Source organism: Zingiber officinale, chromosome 3A, assembly GCF_018446385.1.
Source record: "Zingiber officinale cultivar Zhangliang chromosome 3A, Zo_v1.1, whole genome shotgun sequence".
NCBI lineage: Eukaryota > Viridiplantae > Streptophyta > Magnoliopsida > Zingiberales > Zingiberaceae > Zingiber > Zingiber officinale.
Window position 1 is genome coordinate 53,503,974 of NC_055990.1, and position 21,407 is coordinate 53,525,380.

Consider the following 21,407-nt stretch of genomic DNA (forward strand, 5'->3'; position numbering starts at 1 on the left):
CGAGGGAAGTTCTCAGTCAACTGCCATTCGAAAAGCAGTCCTGGGGTCTGTAGAACTGACACGTATAACGCAGTTTGGGCACGACCACGCCATGCACGACGCCACGTTTAGCTCCGCCCGCCCCGCTCTCGGTTTTCTCTGCTTCGCCTCCAATCTCTGCCCGACCGCCCCCGTGAGGACGAAGCTATTACAGCCACAGATCGATGAAGAATTTATCAACACTTTTCCCTCGCTAGTGTTGTATCGCCGTCGTTCCTCGCCATGGTGAAGCTCGCGTCGACTAGGGAGAGCCGCGCCTACGGGCCCGGCCGCCGCACCCGCAACCGGTGGGAGTACCTCAACGCCGGCTTCTACCTCCTCGCTGCTCTCTTCCTCGTCTGTGGTTTGTCAGTCCTGCTCTCTCCTTTCCCCTACAGTGCCAACTACGGCCTCCCCCTTACCCTCCTCGGTCTCGCCTTCCTCCTCCCCGTCAACGCCCACGACCTCGTCGCCCACCTCGCCGGCTTCGACTACTGCTTCCCGCTGTTCGAGTTCGACCTGCAGCTGGCACTCGTGGAGTTCTCTGTTCCCGTGATCAACATCGTCGGCACTATCTTAGCCTTTGTCGGCGTCTTGCTCCTCTCGCTCCAGGTTAATTCGCGATAAGCACCTCACCCGTTACGTTTTGGCATTAGAAACTGCACTAAAAGCTGGTGCGTCGGCACAATTACAAATGTAGACGGAGAATGGATACAATGAGTTGCTTCAAAAACATGCTCTGAACACTTTGATCGCCGGCCCACTCTTTTGGCTCATCGGCTCCATCCACAACATATGCCAGATCTACGAGCGAGCAAATGGGCATGTTCAGATCCTGCAGAAGTGCGTCCAGCTTCCTCTGCTCACGGGAAGCTTGCTTTTCTTGGTCGCTGGAATTCTCAGCAAATGCCATGTGTTTGGCTCAATCCATGCACAGAGAATAGTTGTGAGTTGTTAATTAATCTAACTAAAAACGACGTTAACCTGTCAGCGAAACTCACAGCTGCCTCTGTTTTTCAACGCAGGAGAGAAATTGGGGTTGGCTGGGTCTGTGCGGGAGTGTTCTGTTCATGGTTGGTGGGTTGATGAATGTGATTAAGGTGTTCAAGATGCAGCAAATGGACGGGCTGAGGCTTGAGAAGCTTCGAGGCTCTGCATATGAGAGGTTAAGTAAAGGCAGAGAGGATCGGCTTACATTGATACTTGGAAACGGTAGGATGAAGAAGCAATTTGAGGAAGTTGGTCTTCTTCAGGAGAAAACTGGAGCACGAGAGCGATCGAGCGAGGGAAGTCAGCAGGACCTCTTAAATACACACATTTCATTTCAAGGGAATAATATGAAATCTATTGTCCTTTTTTTCTGAAACTTTATTGTCCTTTTTTTATAAGAAAAAAGACAGCTCCAACAATTTCTACGCAGTCCTCGAGCAAGATCCGGAGCTGGAGGTGTCAGCGAGCTCCGAGCAGGGCCGCGGCCGGACGTCGACCGCCGCTCCCCTCACGGATGAGCACCGCCACGCCGCTCGGCGAGGACCGACGCCCCAAAACTTGACGTTCGAGAGGCATATCCGAGTGAATGGCGCGCTCCTGATGATGCCCTCCATCGACCCGGGCTGCAGCACCTGCACGCCCCGCACGTTCTTGATCGTCACGCCGTCCACCGTCGGGATCGCCCGCCGGTTGAAGTACTCGTCGGGGTGGTCGCCGACGTCGCCGGCGATTCTGATCCCCTTTCGCACCCTTCGCATGCGCACGTTGGCCACCGTGACGTTTCTGATGTGGCCTCCCCTGCCGATGTTGGTCTTTATGTGGATGCCGATGCCGGTGTTGTACAGGTCGACGTTCTCCACTAGGATGTTGTCGATCCCGCCGGAGGTCTCGCTTCCGATGGCGATTCCCGAGAAGGGCGACGACCCGGTGATACGCCGGATTGTGATGCCAGAGCTAGGACGGCCGTAGGCTATCCCGTACTCGTCCCAGCCGCTCTTGACGGCCACCAAGTCGTCTCCGGTTGAGATGAAGGCGTCTTCGATGCATATATTTGAGCTGGAATCTGAACCATGTTTCACGACGGTTAATTTGCAGATTGAAGTCAAGAAGAGAAATAAACATGTCGAATATATATATATACCTGGATCGATTCCATCAGTGTTTGGAGAATCACGAGGAGCAAGCACTGTTACATGCTTGATCACCACATTCCTACACCAAGGAGGGTTTAATTAGTTTCAGATAAACAGGATGATACGAAGTTAAAGGAATTGTTTTATAGTAACCTGCAATAAACAAGATGAATGTTCCAAAACGGAGAGTTTTGAAAGATGACATTGAAAATGAGAATGTCTCTGGAATTCTTGAACTCTATAAGATTTGGTCTGGTGAAACGGAGAGATCTCTGTCTCCACATGCTCCACCACACCTCACCTTGGCCATCAATTGTTCCATTCTCACCTGCAAACACAAAAGAACATGTTTAGTAATCTGAACAAGCATCAATGTTGTGGACATTGTCATTTTAGTAATAAATAACCAATGAAGAGATAGAGCAAAATGCGGATCACCCGTAATTATCACATCACTGATTCCATCTCCCTGAACGAAGCTCATGTATCTCCTTCCAGGCAGCTCTCTCCCTCTTCCATAAGATGGTAAAGGGTCCACCAAAGACCAGTTCCTTGTATCCTGCAGGAGACGAAGCTCAATCAAATCCACTTTAAAATCCAGTCATTAGATTGGGCAAAATTGTAGGAGGAGCACCTGTGTGGCCTTGATCACAGCTCCTCGGGCGAGGAAAAGAGTCATGTGGCTAGTGAGGCTGAAGCTCTCTGTAAGCCAAACGCCAGGGGGGACGTAGAGCAGAGTGCCACCTTTGTGCCTCTGGTGCGAAATACGGTACATGGCCTTCTTGAAGGGCCATGTGTTTAGTGTCTTCCCGTCCCCCACCGCCCCAAAATCGGTGATCGATATCATCTCCCTCCTCTGCTTCATCGGCACCACGCCGACGCACGACTCCTCCATCATCGACATGCTGCATTGCAGCAGCATAAGCAGCAACGCGGCCGGTCGTAACAAAACTTCAAAAGGAACCATTTTTTTCAAGCTAACAAGGAAGATGGAAGTTGAAAGCAGAGGAGTACAAGAGGAGATGCCAAGATAGGCTTTTCAGGAGACCAAGCTTTGACGCTAAATCAATGTAGAAACCGAAGAGGCTCCAAGAGAGAAAAAGGGGGGGAGAAAGGAGAAACGTTGCATGCATGAATCCAAGTAGAAAGCTCCAGAGCAAAATCTTTCTAACCAGCTCATCACTGTTGGAAAATGTTTATATTAACAACAGAACCAAGCATCTCGATCGCTTACATGTCATCTTTCTGTGGTGGAATAATGGAGGGGAGATGAGAATCTCTTTCCAAATTAAATCCCTTCTTTTACTCGAGGGCCACACTAGCGAGCTATTTAATGCATTCTATTCATCCTGGGAAGAAGATGATACCTTTCGGGATTGACATTAGTGAGTTATTTTACCTAACATTTGGTGCTCTAATTCACAAGAATGCTGAAGTTCAGTATAACAGAACTAGGCTTTAGGGAGTGTTTTATATAGAGATTCTAAGGGGCTAGCGGATCTACAATTTCTTTATTCTATTCTAGTTATACTGAAGTTTTTTTTTTTTTGAGTGAATGTGAATGTCAATTTTTACTTCAGTTTCTTAAAAAAGCATCCGCATTGGTATTAATGGTAATATGTTATTTTTTTTTAAATTTTTTAATCTATAGGTATTATTGCGTTCAAAGAATTGAACGCGCTAGTAAGGACTATTAAAAATCATTCACGTTGGCACTAACGCTTCAGTATTAACACTATTGTGGAAGCCCTAACTTTTACTCAAATATTGAAAGTAAGAATTTGATGTTTTTTTTTGCTTCTTCTTTTTTGTTTATGTTCTAAAATTAAAAGTTAGTATTTAGGTCCTTAATAAATTTATCATTTTACATAATTGTAATCACATTTATAACCTTAATAAATTTAACATTTTACATAATTATCACCGCACTTTTGTGATATTTATTTTTTAAATAATATTTTATATTTTTATATAATTTATATTTATAGATTTTTTTATACATATTTTTATGTATTTATATAAATTTTATTTTTATTTTTATTAATTTTGTATATTTTGTTATTATAAAAAATAATAATTTTGATATAATATTTAAAATATAATAATAATTATACTGTATCAAAATTATATTTAATAATTAAAAAAGATTAATTTATATAATTTAAAAATATTACTATCATTTAATTAAAAATTAAACTTAAAGTAATTATTAATCAAACACTTCAACTTTATCTTAACTTTTATTTTCAAACACTTGTACTTTAACTTGCCACTAATTTTAAAATAATTTCTATAAAAATTAATTTTAAATAAGTAAAAACTCTCTCTTCGTATCTGTAACTTCACTAGCTAGCCCAAATAAGTATTAATGTACTTTATTCTCTTTGGTCGTGCAGAATGGCCAATGGAAGAATAGAATGAGAAAGTTAGTGTTCCTGACATATATTGAGCCGTTTGCGAGGAATCTAGTACTAGCTAGTAGTGCTATCCTCGTGGCTTCTTCTTCACCATGTGCTGCATTTATAATTCTGTGAAAATATTACATGAAATAGTACTTGTTAATGTCTTCTTTATATCAAAAATACTCAGCATTTTCACAGGTATCAGTGATGGTGAGATTTTGTTAAGGAGCGAAGGGTCATCAGAAACCCTCGCAGGCCATGACAAGAGCTCGTGAACTCATTTCCCGTGAAGCAGCGACGGGGTAGTGGCACCAACAGTCAACAGATCACATGCTCTTTTGCGGTGGTGGGTAAACATGCAGCCAAGGATGGAGTTAAAAGAAGTAGGTTTAATCCGTCGAGGAATAACAAGTGGACCAGCTGAGAACGAACGGGAGAAATGCTTTGACACCTCTAGCACATAGGCATGCATGCCTTGCCTTGGCCTCATTATCAGGAGCATTAATTTCCTTATGGGCCTAGCAATCCATGTTTTATATAATTTAAATGTCCCCAAAGCATTTTTCTCCTAACATATATACACATTCAAGGTCAATCTTTAAAATATTCGTCCAATCCTTTTATTACTCTTTTGAGTGTTTTACTATTACACTATGTCCAATATAATACTTGATTATGATGTAGCTGTGCCACTTTTTTGTTTGCTATACACTATCTGATGTAAATAAGTTAAGTCGTTGATAATTCAAATTTGTTTGTACAACTTTAATTTTTTTTTTATTTATATATCATATTGATGAGAATTTTATTTATAAACATAGTTCATAAATTTTATTATGATATTTTTTATTGATAAACATTAATAAACTAACACGTATTTATTCAAAATTTTTATTTAATTTAACTGAGTTGTTCAAGCTCATTCATTTAATTAACTTTATATATATTGAATGAACGTAAATAAATTTTTATTGATTTATTTACAATTCTAACCATTTGTGAACATAATCCTCCTTAATTTAAATTCTTATTAATTGTTTTAATTTTAAAATTATTTTTGAAAAATATAAATATAAGAATTTTTCAACCAAGCATACACATTTTCTGGGTTGAAAAATTAAACCAAAGATCGAATGTTTGGGAAATTATACTAGCACTGATGCTTGATAGCTAAGAGGTAATAGTTAACATTAAGGAAATTACTAGGATAGTGGAACGCTTCCATGTATCAAATATGGAAGAGGAGGATATTGGATGCTCCAATTGAACTATGATATGCATAGCTCCTTATGTTTTGTTCAAAATGATAAATGTAATGGGGTTCAAATCTTATATAGAATAATTCATCTGTGCTTTCCTGATTTATATTGAAAATTTTTTATGGAGTTAAATTCATCATTTTCAAAATTAATCGGATTATTATTATTATTATTATTATTATTACAACAGTAACTGTATGTATGCAATGAAAAGGATAAAAGTTGACAACCCTGAAGCTGGGAGATAATGGACAAAGGAGGGGAATGTTACTGAAAGTAAGAAAGGCAACAAAGGATTTATAGCCACTTTCAGTCGTTGACTGATAGTTTGTCTTTCAGTGTTGAATCAAATAAATGGTCCCAAAACCCCTTGCGCAATGAGTACTACTGCACAAGGACCACAACCATGCAAATTGCCGTTAAAAGGGTCTGAGTCGTTTAGTCAGTTTAGTTAAGATGTATTCACGCTTTTAAAATGATTAAACGGCTTAAATATAATAATTATTTAACTGCCTTTCTATCAAAATAATTATATATATAATTATTTTTTTCTTAAATTTTAAATTTAAATCGATAGAAGTACTCAATTAAGGTCATTGGTAAAATGATCAATTACATTAACCTCCTGCAAAGATTTTCCTGTCGATGAATTAACATCCTTTTAGTACGAACTTCATAGCCCCCAACAAGGCCCAACAAAATGATTCACTTGACAATGTATTACCTACCTCAACGTAATCAACTGTTTGCGACAAGCACAGAGATTTTATTCCTACGGTCTCTATGCATTAATCACATTGGATAATTTTGAAAATTTTACAAGAAACAAATTGTGTTCATTTTCAAATTTAAAAAAAAGGTATTTGTGACTTATGGGGCCAAGGAGAAGATCATGGAGAACAGAGAGCAAGCTAAGGCAGAGGATAAAGCTATGAATGAATACAAGCAACTAGGAGGAAGGAGAGAGGAAGAAAAGCAGCATATAAATACAAGCAATCCATGATCTAATCAAGCAGAAGTTTCGGATCTTTCCAAAGAATTAGCTAGGGAGGGAGCAAGAAAAGGATACCACTTCCAGAAACAGTATCTGTGTCCATGATTGAAATCACAGTTGGAGGTAGAAAGCCAAACAAAACCAGCAGTAAAACTGCATGCATCAGATACCACTAGTCTGAAATAATTAGAGCTTCACTATTGTGGTATAAGGTTTCCAGTAATGTCTATAGAATGGTTAAGGTATCAATCAAATGGATTTAGTCTACTTTACACAAGTGGTTGCTTGGTTGCGAACCTTGGCAAGATGTGAACCTGCAGTAGACCTTGGGCTGGTTGTGATTCAGCCGTTGTAGATGTAGGGTGTTAGCTTTGTCCTTGAGCTCCTGAAATGCTCTCATTGTCTCAGCATCAAAACCTCCAGCAAACTGGATAACATCGAAAGAGAAGGTCATCAATTTTTACAGCTTATATTGTGAGCCCGTGCTTGGTGAAAAGTGTAAAAAGTGCTATATTGATCCTCAAGTACCTGGTGTACTCTGAAGGCAAATCGAACACACTGAAGCATGAGCTCTTCTTCTTCGGGGCTACCTCCGATAACCTCCAGCTCAGTGGAAACTCTCTTCATGTATTTCATTGCCAACTTCACTGATGCTAACTTGATCTGTTTATACATTGGTGATAGACAAAACTAAGAACTTCAGTTAACCATTTCATAATTATGTATATTGCAAAATGAGCTTCAACCTTGCAGGATGAGAGTATACCCCATGTATCAGGAATACTAATGATGTATGCAAACAATATGTACTAAGAATGCTGATCATAACAATGAATCCATTCATGTTACAGAATCAAACAAGAATCAACTCTGATATTAATGATTGGAGATTTTTAATATCAAGTTTTGACAAATCACAAATATAGGCAATGAAGATTTTTATGTGGAAATGTCAAGTTAAAGAACACGGATAAGAAAGGAAGTCACTGTGGAGAAGAACAATTGAAAACAATACAGCAATTGCATTTAACAAAGGACAATGCTAATTTTTCCTGAGATAATAACTTTTCCTTAGATGAGCACAGTTATGACCTTACCATGTCCAATCTCTGAACTGTGAGATGCAAATAAAAAAATATATTATAATATTAATATAAAAAAATAATATATAATATAAATACAAAATAAATAGAATTTCACCTATTTCATTCAATTAATTATAATATAATAGATACCAATATAATTAGCATATATAATATAAATAAAAAAAAGTAGAATTTCATCTATTTTATTTAATTAATTATAATATAATAAATGTCAATTAAATCAAACTATAAGTAATAATTTAATTTTTCGAATTCTTTTTTAAAATTAAAAAATTTAATATCAATTTTTGAACTCCTTGTGGACCTTCATAGTATTTTTTTTAGGGTATTGCTAAAATTTCAGTAATTAATATGTATTTTTTCTTCTGGATAATGATCTAAGATAGGACTCTCCTAGGCTTTAGTCCAATTCAAAAAAAAAATCTTACATATGTATTTTATAGCCTACAACTTGGCACCAAGGAGAAATGATGTGTTTTTTTTTTTATTTTCTTTTCGTTCATTTTGTTTTGGTGCTTGGCCCACCACTTCCACACCCAAAACCCAGCCCATCTCTAATTCCTGAATCCATCCCGGTTCATTTTGTTCATTTTTTTACATATTTTAATTCTACATAGGAAATACATACTTAAAAAATTTCTTGAAAATTAATCTAGAATAGCTTTTCCACATGTAGAGAATTTTTTTATACATATTTTCCTTCCCTCCAAAGATACACCCTGAGAGTTTCACCTTCTGTTGGATATATGTGAATGGAAAAGAGATGGAAGAGGGAAGAAGCTCCATTGTGAATGAGATCTTAGTCCCGCATTAGGAGTTTCAAGACATTTTGGTTGGTTTATATTGATTCGCATGCTTTGATAATGTGAACAAATGCATGGGGAGAGGTTCTCTCTCACACGTAGGTGTGCAGGGGGTGCAAATCCATGGTATGGATTGCACTGAACCAAGTTGACTCATGTGCAAGAACAACCTGCACATGCCGAATGCCGGACCGATCGGGGCAAAATTTGTCCAAGTGGAACAACCAACATTTTTCCATGTAAACCTTTTATTATTTGTGTAACGAAGTGCATCTCTTGCGCGGCGGACTGCCCGTGATAGCAATCGGGTACCTCGCAGTTCGCCGTGACCATCAGTGCTTAGTGGGAATCACGATTCACCATTATATCCTGGGAAATAGATGACTTGAGGAAACCTCGAAGTACAGCCGAAGGTAGGGCGAATCTGTTTCAAGGAAACTGCGTCCAGCGCAGGCCTCGAAACGCTCACCCGGTCGATCGCTTGCCCGCCCGGTCACATTGCCCGGTTGGTCTCTCTAACCGCCCGATCGACCTCTTAGTTCCCTTAGTGACTCGACCGCTCGCCCAATTCGCCCGGCCGCTCGTACGCTTTCTCGCTCGGCCACTCGGTCACGTGGTCTGCGACTCGCCCGTCCGGCTACTCACTCGCTTGGTCAGTCACTTGTCTGACTGCTCGCTCTGTTTGCTCGACAGTAAGCTCGCCAAGCCTCTCAGTTGGTCTGCTCAGTTGCACGCCCATCCGACTACAGCTCGCTGGGTCAACTCGCCCGACCTCTTCACCCGGTCGACCTTTTTCCCCTCCCAGTCGATTCGCTCAGCCAAAGGCTTACTCGCCCGGTCGCTTCACCCGCTCGGCTAGCCTCTATGCCCGACTAGGCTCCAACTCGCTCGGGAGATAGTTCGCTCGGTTATTTGCTCACCCGACCGGTTGAAAGCCTGGTCAGTCTATCTTCAGCTCGCCCGGTAGACCTCGTGCCCGACCAGCCTCAAGCCTAGCCGGTCGCACACTCGTTCGGTCGCCCTACTGCTCTGCCCGACCGGCCACTTGGCTGTTTCACTTGCTCGACCGCACGTTCACTCAGTCGTCCGACTCGCCCGCTCGGCCTCTTTGCCCGGCTTGCCCCAACTCGCTCGACCACTGTGAAGCCTACGTTCGGCACTTGGCAGGCACCGGCCCCTGTTGGCAACCTGAGATTAGCAGCTCAGATCATTTCAACAGGTAAGTTGAATTTAAGTTTGTATATTTAAATTTAGCTAAAGTCCCAAAATCTCCTACAATAGATTATTTTGACCAACAGGTTCATGTACATCCTACATCCTATGTTTTACATAGGATGCATTATTACTTGGTGAATTGCGGATTCTCTATCCTCCATCTTGTATGTAATAGATGAAATAAAATTTAAAGAAAAAAAATGGGATAAAAAGTGAACCTATTTAAGGGAAAAGAAAGAGATATAATGAGAGTTAATGATGATTATTTCTTGTTACCATCCTGAATATTTTATTTTTCACTATGAGATATTATTGTGAGGTGTTACTGGAGACGATGGGTTCCCCTTCGTTACTCCCTTTGCTGCAAACGCCAAAGAGACGAAGTGGCGTCTTTTCCCCTTCGTCTTCCTCAGGCTTCCTATAAAAGCAGCGTCCAAGCACATATCCAAAATGGGAGTGGAAAAAGGTGTGCGAGCTCAGCGGAGGTGTTCAGGGAGCTCCGTGAGGTAATCGTGTGCGAGCAAAGGAGAATATCCAGCGGCTGGGATTTGGCTTGTGAACCTTGAAGCGCTTTTCGGTTGCTCCGTGATCGTGCTTCCGACAGCGGGAACCTCTTCATCGACCGCCGGCGTCTTCAGTGACTTCGGGAGATCCATGTGAGTGGTTACCGCATTATTTAGGTTTTGTTTCATGCTCTCAAAACTACCAATAATGGTATCAGAGCACGAAATCATGGTTTTGAAAGCATGAAAATCGGTGTAAGAATAGCTCGCTGTTTTTTTTCTGTCGCGAAGAAGATGAATAGTGCGCGTTTTTTGTTTTAATCGATTGTTCAATCGATTCAAATATTTTGAATCGATTCAATTGACGGCATAGTGCCTCACTCATGTGTTGAATCGATTCATGAATCGATTAAAAAAAAAAGGAATGAACAGTGCTCATTTGACGAAGAACAGTAAAGAATTAAAAAAAAAAACGTGTATAAAAACTAAAAGAGTGCACACATGTTTTTTCTTTGCTTCTTCAAGATCCTGCATAGTAGCTAATATTTAATTAAATATTTATTTACTAATTAATAATACATACCTATATGTATTTAATTAATTAAAATAAATAAATATTTAATTAATTTGTGGTTCAATTTACTGAAAATTGGAACCCTACCAACTTGTCCTATCAAACCCAGGTCTAGTTTAAATTATTAGTTGATTTAAGCAGACCAGTTTGATTCAATAATACCTGAAGCTGGTTCAAATTATTTGTTGGTTTAACCAGTTCGGTTTATTACTGAATTAATTGGGGGTAAGTTTGATTACAGAAGTTGGGTTGATCAAATATGACCAGATTAGTTCTGTTGTGTCAGATTTGATCATAAAAATTAGATTTGTTCTAATGGTTCAGACTTAATCCAATGAGCAATTGGACGAATCAAACGAACCTGAGTTTGGTCAATAAGTCTGAGATTGACTCAAATGAGCTTAAACAATAACAGAATATAAGTCCAATTAGATTAGTTCTAATGAGGACAATAGATTAAGCTTAAAGATCCGGATTCCTGATTGACCGATCCAATGTGTCAGTCACATGAGACTCCCCAAAATAAGGAAATTTATTTTTCTTAATTGGTTGTGCATTCTGTATATTTTGTTCTATATGTGAGAATTGAATTAGACCGGTTTTTGTTACTGGTCTGTCGGTTTTGTATTGACATCATGATTTTCAATTCCAGATACAAAGAACGATATATACGATGATTGGTCGTTATGAACGACAACATGAGCTATGGGAGGAGATCAAGAAGCTGGAATATGATCCGGATCACGGAGTTAGTAGGCTTATTGGTCGGCTCGATTGGTTGTTCTGGAATCTCGAGCAAGAAGGGTATCTAGTCCAGGAAACAGAAAGAAGATGGTCTCTGATTTATTCATTATCGGAACATCTAAGGCAGATAGCATTCCAACTTTGGGATGAGTCTGATGGGCACATCTCATATTCAGAGATGTGCAGACAGTTACTTCATTTGGAATGGGGTCCTGATGAATCTGAAGAGAATCCAAATCTCGAAGATATGGACCTCGAAAAATCTGAGGAGAATCCAGAAATGGATTCTGAAGATTTAGAGGAGGATCCAAATCCCGAAGAATCTGAAGATGATCCGGAAATGAACCTCGAAGAATTTGAAGAGGATCTAGAAATGGATCCTGAAGATTTTGAGGAGGATCCAGAGATGGATCTCGAAGAGGATCTAGAGATAGATCCCGAAGAATCAGAGGGGGATCCTCAAGAGTGTGTAGAAGATCCAGAAATGGATCTGATGGATACACCTGAGGCTGAACCACCCATCATAGAATCCGAAACAAACGGGATGCAATTACCCACTACTCTAGCATTTATCCTAGTGGGAGTAGTGCTAGCTTATCTATGTTATTAGTGTTCTATTTACTGTCGTTATGTACGAACAGTGTTAGCTCATCTAGTTTTTTGAATCATGTAATAATTTCTGTCGTTATGTACGAACAAAATTATATAATGAAAAGTTACGTTATATGTTAACAAACTTGGAAATGATTAGTTCATTTCATGACATGATTAGTTCATATATCCATATGATTAGTTCATATGAAAAATGATTAGTTCATTTTAATAATGATTCGTTCATTAGATGGGATATGTGTAATATGATTGATCAATGTTGATTAGATTAGAATATACAAATGATGAGTGGAAACAATGTTATCACTTGATTTTGTAAACTAACTCTAATTTACACTGAGTCAATAAATAATTGCACATATATGAAGTACACTGAAATAATAAATAATGTGTTTATTTATGTAGATCATGGCAACTAAAAACATCATAGCTGAACTCAATAAGGGTGAGAAATTATATGGGGATAACTACAAAATCTGGCACCTCAAGATACAATACGTTCTTGAAGAACAAGAAGTTCTAGAGGCTGTAAATCAAATCATGGAGGAACCGATTGATGGTTCTTGATGCCTATAAGGCATGGAAAAGGAAGGACTCCATTGCTAAGGGTATATTGATTAGTTCAATGGTGGATGACCTGATATTTGAGTATGAGCCATTGCCATCTGCTCATGCTAGGTAGCTCTTAGAGAGAAATATAGTGGAGTCAGTCTGAGTAAGCTTCGCTAGCTAACTATCAAGTTTGATAGCTATAAAAAGCTCTCGAATGTTACCATGGCCCAACATCTCAGGGAGATAGGTAACATGATTCGAGAGCTTAAAACTGCTGGTTATGCATTGACCGATGAACAACATGTTCAAGCAGTTATCCGTTCCCTTCCTGATTCTTGGGAAACGATGAAACAGAATTTGACCTACAGTGAGAGTATCAAGACTTTCACCGATGTCTCACGCCATGTTGAACTTGAGGCGGAGAGGATTGAATCCGCAAGGATTTCTGGTCAAGCTTTTGTAGCTGAAGGTTTTGGTTCTAAGAAAAAGAAAAAATGGTCTAAGAAAGGAAAGAGGAAAGGAAAGAAAGCTAGTGTTGTTGCTGTTAAAAACCAAATCAAGAAGAAGGAAAGAGATATGGACAAAGACCTATGAGCAAGTTGACTTGCTTCAACTGTGGCAAGAAGGGTCATTTTGCTCGGGAGTGTTCTGAGCCTAAAAAGATTCAAGAGCAACGAACCACGTAGCACGTGATCGAGCTACATATGTGGAGTACCGTCGGATACCAGCTGGCAACAAATGGATATATGTAGGAAATAATGCAAGAATTGAAGTCAAAGGAATTAACACTTACAAGCTCAACCTACGTGGTCGAGGCACCTTGTTTCTGCATGATGTCCTGTATGCTCCTGAGATTCGACGGAATCTGGTTTTCGTCATTTGTCTTCTTGATTTAGGTTATAATGTAAATTTTTATAGCCATTGTGTGGAACTTCGAATTAACTCTGTGTTAATTGGGTATGGTTATGTAACAAATGGTTTTATGGTTCTTGATGTAGAACCAAATAATAATGATGGTTGTTTTTCAAACATTGCTCTTACTAATAATGCTGATGTTAATGATGAAATTTGACATGCTAGATTGGGACATATAGGACAAGAACGGATGAATAGATTAGCTAAGGAGGGCCTTTTAGGCACTCATGCTAAGATTAACTTGTCTATATGTGAGCATTGTCTTGCTAGAAAGACGACTAGGAAACCATTTGGTAAGGCTATTAGAGCTGAATCACCATTGCAATTAATTCATTCGAATATTTGTGGTCCAATGAATATGAAGGCTAAAAATGAGAGTTCTTATTTCATTACATTTATTGATGACTTCACACGTTTTGGTCATGTGTATTTGATTTCTCACAAATCTGAAGCATTGGATTGCTTTATTCGTTACTTGAACGAAGTTGAGAATCAATTGGAATATAAGGTTAAAACCTTGCGCACTGACCGTGGAGGTGAATATTTGTCTGATCAGTTCAAGACAATGTGTAATGAAAAAGAGATTATTAGACAACTAACTATCCCTGGAACTCCACAGCAAAATGGGGTTGCTGAAAGAAGAAATAGGACTCTTCTTGAAATGGTTAGGTCTATTATGGCGCATGTTAATTTGCCAATCTCCTATTGGGGATATGCATTATTAGTTGCGGCCTATATACTTAACAAAGTGTCTTCAAAGTTGGACAGGCAGAAAATCAGATTTGAGTAATCTGAGATCTTGGGGGTCAGCTGCCTACGTTCATGATAAGACTCACGAATATGAAAAATTAGGACCCAGAAATAAGAAGTGTATCTTTATAAGGTACTCTGAGACTTCTATGAGTTATGTTTTTATTGGTGAGCGACAAGATAGAACCATCTCTGAAATAGAGTCAAGAGATGCTACTTTTATAGAAACTGAGTTCCCAACACGAGGTGAAGTTGATAAGACAATTCCTCTATATGAGATAGAGGAGGAGGATAATGTTCCTTTATCAACAGATCAGGAGATGCCTGAATCTAGTCAACCGAGTGGGAGTAATTTGCCACTGAATGAGTCAATTTCTCAACAGTCTAACCTTCGAAGAAGTAGTCGTCAGATTATTCCTCGGAGAAGGTTTGATATTGAGAATGAGGCATTGATGGTTCTCCCAGTTGATGATGATGAACCTCAAACAGTTGAGGAAGCTTTGAGAAGCTCAGTTAGAAAAGAATAGAAAATTACAATGAATGAAGAAATGGAGTCAATGAGAAAGAATCAAGTTTGGGATTTAGTCGATCTTCCTCCGGGCCGAAGGGCTATTGGGAATAAGTGGATTCTCAAAGTAAAGAGGAAAGCAGATGGATCGATTAATCGATACAAAGCTCGATTAGTTGCAAAAGGATATACCCAAATGGAGGGTATTGACTTTGAAGAGACATTCTCCCCAGTTGTGAAGTTTGTGTCAATACGTGTCATCCTAGCTATAGTAACACAATATGACATGGAATTACATCAGATGGATGTAAAAACAGCTTCCTTTAATGGTAATCTTGACGAAGAAATCTATATGGTACAACCAGAAGATTATGTTGCTAAGGCCAAGAGAAAAGAGTATGTAGACTTCGGAAGTCTATATATAAGCTAAAGCAAGCGTCAAGACAATGGAACATAAGATTTAATGAAGTAATATTATCTTATGATTTCGAAATGGTCAATGAGGATCATTGTGTTTACCTAAGAAAGGAAAAAAGAAAAGTTTATCATTTTATCATTATATGTTGATGATATGTTAATAGCTGGAAGTAACATAAAGTGTGTGATAGAAGTCAAAAGTTGGCTTTCATCACAATTTGACATAATAGATATGGGAGAAGCAGAGTACATTTTAGGAGTGAAGATCGTTAGAGACCGATCAAAAAGACTTTTGGGTTTGTCTTAAGAAGTTTATATTACTAAGATGCTGTAACACTTCAATATGTCAGATTGCAACGTTGAACAGACGCCTATATCGAAAGGTATTGTCTTGAGCAAAAGTATGTATCCCAAGACTCCTAAGGAAATAACCGAAATGAAGAAGAAACCATATGCCAGTGCTATTGGTAGTTTGATGTACACTATGTTGTGTACTCGTCCCGATATAAGCTATGTTGTTGGCTTAGTTAGTCGTTTCCAGTCAAACCTAGGATTGAGACACTGGAAAGCGGTGAAGAGGATATTCAGATATCTTAAAGGAACAGCTGATTATTGCCTCTGTTTCCAAGGATCAGATATGAGCCTAAGTGACTACTCAGATGCAGATTGGGCAGGGGACCTTGATGACAGAAAATCCACATCTAGCTATGTCTTCTTGCTGAATGATGGCGCCATCTCATGGAACAGTAAGAAGCAGGCTTGTGTAGCCTTGTCGATAATGGAAGCTGAGTATGTGGCTTGTGTAACGGCTGTGCAAGAGGCTGTCTGGCTAAGAAGGTTCCTAAAGCATTTGAAGATTGCTGAGGATAGTGGGAGTTCTGTTACTGTGTACTGTGACAATCAAGTTGCGATAGCTTTTTCCAAGGATCTCAAATATCACAGCAAAGACAAGCATATAGAAATTAAATATAATTTTGTAAGGGATATTATTGACAAGAAAAAGGTGATTCTTGAGTACATCCCTACACAAAATATGTTTACTGATCCTTTTACTAAGTCATTGACTAAAGAGTCATTTCATGGGCATATGAAGTCTTTGGGACTTCGAAGAATGTAACAATTGTAAAGACATTTTGATAAATGAAAAATGTCATGATCTATTCAGTGTATATGTCTTTGTTACATTCGAATAAAAGTCTCGATAAGCATGTTGGCAGATTGGGATTGGTCCACTCACATGGACAATCATCTCTATTTGTTAAGTACAAATAGAGGTAAGACCGTTGCTTATGGGACAGCTTATGTAGCTGTGAATAGAGATACCCATAAGTTAAGGTCGCCTTGATATTTATGTCAAGATGAGATCATTTGTGTAATGATTGAAGTAAATGCACCCACCATTTACTGAATCTGCTTGAGGTCAGATTAGTATTCATATGTTGAATTCAGGATTAGACATTGGGAATGTCTAGATCGAAATCTGTACGATGCTAGATTTTGGGAAAAACATGCGCTCTTTTTAGTAAAGAGAATAACATCGTAGCATGTGATTCATACCACATGTGCTATGGCGATAAGAAGGGTAGTAGGAGAATGGATCCCTGCTTCTCTACTATGTGAGACCCTTGAGATTATAAGTTAATCTCGATTTTACCTTAAGTGACTATTTAGCTATCTACTTGAAATTTTGATCAGTGTCTGCTACTTTGGCATGTTTCCTATTGGCTATGGATGATTCGGTCTATGGAGCATAACTAGGAAAGCGACTGATTAGAATGAATAGATTCTAGCTAAAAAGGAAGATTAAGATTGATTTACATCTGTGACATTTTTATGGTACCGGTTATATTTTTAGTTTAGTACATAAAATGTATTTGTGAATAATTTGTTTGATTGGAGATGTTGAACATGCTCTTGACATATGATCAATATGAGGGATTAGAGATGTTCATAATGATGTAAATAATTTAATCTGGGGTAAAGCCAAGCTATTTATGTCTTTGATTTGTTCTATGGACATTTATATCTCTGATTCATTCTATGGAGCAGCTAAGTAAGGTGTGATAATCTTCTTAGCAATTGAATGCTCACTGTGCTTATTGTCGCACTAACCATTTTCCCTAATGTATGGAATGGATGTTCTTATTTGGTCTTTGTGACTAAATTTTACTCTGGTCTTTGTGACTTGATCCTCATAAAGTCTTCGTGACTTATTTGGTCTTTGTGATTAAATTTTGCTCTGGTCTTTGTGACTTGATCCTCATAAAGTCTTCGTGACTTATTTGGTCTTTGTGACTAAATTTTGCTCTGGTCTTTGTGACTTGATCCTCATAAAGTCTACGTGACTTATTTAGTCTTTGTGACTAATTTCGCTCTGGTTTTCGTGACATGATCACCTTGTAGTCTATGTGACTAACATGGTCTATGTGACCATATGGATTGACTTGGACGAGTGGGAGATGTGAGACGTTACTGGAGACGAAGGGTTCCCCTTCGTTACTCCTTTTGCTGCAAACGCCAAGGAGACGAAGGGGCGTCCTTTCCCCTTCGTCTTCCTCAGGCTTCCTATAAAAGTAGCGTCCAAGCACATATCCAAAATGGGATTGGAAAAAGGTGTGCGATCTCAGCGGAGGTGTTTAGAGAGCTCCGTGAGGTAATCATGTGCGAGCAAAGGAGAACATCCAGCGGCTGGGATTTGGCTCGTGAACCTTGAAGCGCTTTCCGGTTGCTCCGTGATCGTGCTTCCGACAGCAGGAACCTCTTCGTTGACCGCCGGCGTCTTCAGTTGCAACTTCGGGAGATCCATGTGAGTGGTTACCGCTTTATTTAGGTTTTGTTTCATGCTCTCAAAACTACCAACAATTATATCATGGATACGTTTTCTTTACACTTGATGTTTGTCCTCTACTTTCTTTTACCTCTAGGTTTGCAACGTTGAGGGATCTCTCAATGTTAGAATTTTATTTCAGATTAAATTAAGCTCAGTGATACCTAGCATACATGAGACGAATTTTAGTCATTTTATTTTTATGCTGCTTGCATTATTTTTCTTTATACATTTTCCTTCAAGTGCATTTTCTTTTTGTTAGGAGGACTCCAATTTTTCTTGTCAACCTGTTTCAAACATTTATGTGATCATATTTCAACTTATTTAAAACAATATTCTAAAAAACACAACTTAATAGATTTATGGACAAATTAAAGAGAGTAATGAATGACTCTGTAACGCTTTCACTGGGTAAGATGGCCATTCTTTGGCTTAACCACTAGCTAGCCAATAAAAGCCTAAAAAGACAAGTTATAGCTTTAGGACAAAAAACTCAGGATGGGCCAAGGAAATCCGTACAATTGCGTTGCTGTAAAGCATCTCAGGAGTCACAAGCATACTTAAGAAGAATTCCTAACTTGATTCCGCATGTCATTTTCTTTTTCTGGCCCATGATATCTGTATTCTGTTTGTCTCGATACTTATGCATGTCATAAGCATACTTAGGAAGTAAGCACGTACACAAGAAACAAGGTCCTTTCTTATCAGAAGATCGATAACACAGCACGCAAGCAAGAGCACGCGAATGAGTAAATAAACAAAATAGAGCAAAGATTGTCGCCAGGATACCTGGGAAACGCATCCGCAGTCCTGCATCCATTCCCAAGGAATACCAAACGTCTTGTATCTCTTTGCGGCATTCTCTCGAACACGTGATAGGTTGTAAACGCCTTGCTCCAACCTGTGGAATGGAAGCCGGCGTCGAAGTAATCCCTAATAAACAGAAGGGAGTAGAGGAAGAGGGCTCAGATGAGTACTTTTCCAGCAGCGCCTGCATCTTCTTAAGAGAGGAAACACAGGGCTGCCGAGTGTCGTCGCAAAAAGACGACGCCTCGGACTCTAACTTCTTGAGGTCGCAGTAGCCGAAGGCCGCTTCGCGCATTGCGTCCGCCTTGTGCTCAGGCCACTCGAAGTGCTTCAGCACCGCTCTCTCGTCCACCTGCCCGCATCGTTCATGACATCAAAAGTACGTACTAATTAACAGCTCAATAAAATTTGCTGAATTAAAAAAAAAAAAAAAAAAGAGGATACAAGGAAGGAGAGCTCGTCGTCGAGCCATTTGACGAAGGCGACGACGTCTTCGATGTCGGTGAAGACCGCGTGATCAACTTCTTTAATTAAGAACCTAATGAAGTCGCCTTGCGTCTCTACGTCTGTCTTTATCTGTGAATTAAGATTTTCCGTAACCAGCTAAGTCAATTTGGACTAGGACCTTGGCGATTACAGAGGAAACGGCGGCGAAGGTTAACGGAGGGGAGGAAGGGGCTTACAGCGAGAAGGTGGGCAGAACGGTTTTCTATTTCGCCGATCATGTTGCGTGTATTGGAAGCGACGGAAATGGGGGCTACTTCAGGGCCTCCGCAGCTCGACTCCTTCTTAGAATCTCGCCGCATCAGGGAATGGTAGAATTCCACCACCTCCGGCACTCGCCTCACGCATCCCGATGTCGACCTGGACCCCTTTGACGGCAGCGGGGGTGGAGGTGGAGGTGGAGGCGGAGGTGGTCGGTCTCCGTCATTACGAGTGGGACCCGCAGGTGGTGGAATCGGCGGGAGGAGTTCCGCTAATTTGAGGGTTTTGCTTATCGCCACACCAGATATGGTCTCTGAGAGGAAAGACGAAGAAGATGTCTTCGAGGCGGAGATGTTACGCGTAGGAGGTGGTTTTGGAACTCTAGCAACTCGAGGCTTCAAGACGTCTTCTTTCTCAAGGCTGTGAGGTTGCCGATGCGCCCCTTTGGTTTCCGCTTCATCCGCCTTGTCAGTTCTGCTCTCGCATTTTTGGTCGTCGTGACTTGGACCGACAATGTCAGCGCATTTGGAAGCTTTTCGCAAGTTCCTGAGGAGATTCGACCTCGCGGAGGCGTCGATAAGCCCTTGAAACTGCTGAGATGACGAGCGCTCGTCGATCGCTCCTTCCACCAAAGCCTGTGACTCGCGATTGCTTTGCTCCAAAGTCACCTTCCTCAGCCTGTCCAACTCGGCCTCTAGGTCTGAAATCTTCTTCTCCCTATGTTGGTTCTCCTCTTCGCTGCTACGCAGCTTAGAACTTAAGCCCGCGATCTGGTCGCGCAGCGTGCAATTCTCCTCCTCTAGACGCTCGATCCGGTCGCGAGCCCGAGCGAGCTCGTCCGTCTTGTCCGCTATCTCCTTCTCGAGGAAGGGGACGATGGCGACGGTCTCCTGGAGGAGCTTCTGCTCCAGTATCTGGGTGCGGAGGCGCGACTCCCTCTCGTGGAGCTCCTCCACGAGGCGTAGCAAATCGGCGACCTCAGGCGGACGGAGCTGCACTTGAGCAGAGGTGCGTGGGAAGTAAACGCCGAAGGAGCGAGCGAATGCGGCGGCAGTTTTGGGGCTGAGGGACGGAAGCGGAGTCGGCGGTGCCTGGTGCCCGGCGGTCCCGGGAGAGAGCTTATGGGATGCAGAGGTTGAGGAGGACCGGCGAGTAGCCTCGGCCTTGGGCGTGGCGGGGCTGCGGTGGAACCCCATGGCAGCCTTCACCTTGCCGGCGACCATGGCAAATGTCTTCTTCGTTTGCTTTTGGCTTTCTATATATTGCAATGCTTTCCTCTGCTTCGTACTCGATGTTGTGAGCACGGAGTTCGGCTTTTTAGGCTATTTATTGCATTGTTTTCGGGGTGCAAGATTTGAAATAAAGGTCAGAAAAATAACTAAACAAAGTTTTTAAATAAAGGTGGAAATTTTTAACGTATCCCATTTCCATTTTCTTTTAAATTTTCACGTCTAACTTATAGACCGACTAATTTATTTTCATCTGTGATCAACTTAATGTACCATTGTCATAGACACCCCAGATGAAGACGATTGTAGATTTTGTCTGTAATTTCAGATGTTTTTCTGATGTT

The 21,407-nt window shown here is 40.4% G+C and overlaps 3 protein-coding genes across 3 annotated transcripts; 1 reads left to right on the forward strand and 2 right to left on the reverse strand.

The window, feature by feature from the left end:
* Positions 1 to 261: 261 nt before the first annotated feature.
* On the forward strand, positions 262 to 1,382 carry LOC122050421. Its single transcript, XM_042611325.1, has 3 exons — positions 262 to 630; positions 719 to 933; positions 1,010 to 1,382. The coding sequence occupies exons 1-3, from the start codon at positions 262 to 264 to the stop codon at positions 1,380 to 1,382; spliced, it is 957 nt and encodes a 318-aa protein (XP_042467259.1).
* On the reverse strand, positions 1,355 to 3,349 carry LOC122053747 (probable polygalacturonase). Its single transcript, XM_042615728.1, has 5 exons — positions 2,776 to 3,349; positions 2,580 to 2,700; positions 2,295 to 2,469; positions 2,150 to 2,220; positions 1,355 to 2,071 (listed from the first exon to the last, which is right to left on the reverse strand). Exons 1-5 carry the CDS (start codon positions 3,106 to 3,108, stop codon positions 1,431 to 1,433), a joined length of 1,341 nt encoding a protein of 446 aa, XP_042471662.1. The 5' UTR covers positions 3,109 to 3,349; the 3' UTR covers positions 1,355 to 1,430.
* A 3,620-nt stretch (positions 3,350 to 6,969) lies between these two features.
* Positions 6,970 to 21,057, reverse strand: LOC122051891 (protein CHUP1, chloroplastic-like). Its single transcript, XM_042613207.1, has 6 exons — positions 19,813 to 21,057; positions 19,574 to 19,705; positions 19,300 to 19,481; positions 19,112 to 19,223; positions 7,325 to 7,459; positions 6,970 to 7,223 (listed from the first exon to the last, which is right to left on the reverse strand). Exons 1-6 carry the CDS (start codon positions 21,055 to 21,057, stop codon positions 7,056 to 7,058), a joined length of 1,974 nt encoding a protein of 657 aa, XP_042469141.1. The 3' UTR covers positions 6,970 to 7,055.
* Between the last annotated feature and the right edge of the window lie 350 nt (positions 21,058 to 21,407).

Coding starts and splice junctions, on each gene's coding strand:
- LOC122050421 (XM_042611325.1), top strand. CDS start 262: ATGGTGAAGCTCGCGTCGACTAGGGAGAGCCGCGCCTACGGGCCCGGC. Junction 631..718: donor TCTTGCTCCTCTCGCTCCAG/GTTAATTCGCGA, acceptor TTACAAATGTAG/ACGGAGAATGGATACAATGA. Junction 934..1,009: donor ATTCTCAGCAAATGCCATGT/GTTTGGCTCAAT, acceptor TTAACCTGTCAG/CGAAACTCACAGCTGCCTCT.
- LOC122053747 (XM_042615728.1), bottom strand. CDS start 3,108: ATGGTTCCTTTTGAAGTTTTGTTACGACCGGCCGCGTTGCTGCTTATG. Junction 2,221..2,294: donor ATTCATCTTGTTTATTGCAG/GTTACTATAAAA, acceptor TCCTTGGTGTAG/GAATGTGGTGATCAAGCATG. Junction 2,072..2,149: donor CACTGATGGAATCGATCCAG/GTATATATATAT, acceptor AACATGGTTCAG/ATTCCAGCTCAAATATATGC.
- LOC122051891 (XM_042613207.1), bottom strand. CDS start 21,057: ATGGTCGCCGGCAAGGTGAAGGCTGCCATGGGGTTCCACCGCAGCCCC. Junction 19,706..19,812: donor GTTCTGCCCACCTTCTCGCT/GTAAGCCCCTTC, acceptor CTTAATTCACAG/ATAAAGACAGACGTAGAGAC. Junction 19,482..19,573: donor ACGACGAGCTCTCCTTCCTT/GTATCCTCTTTT, acceptor CGATGCGGGCAG/GTGGACGAGAGAGCGGTGCT.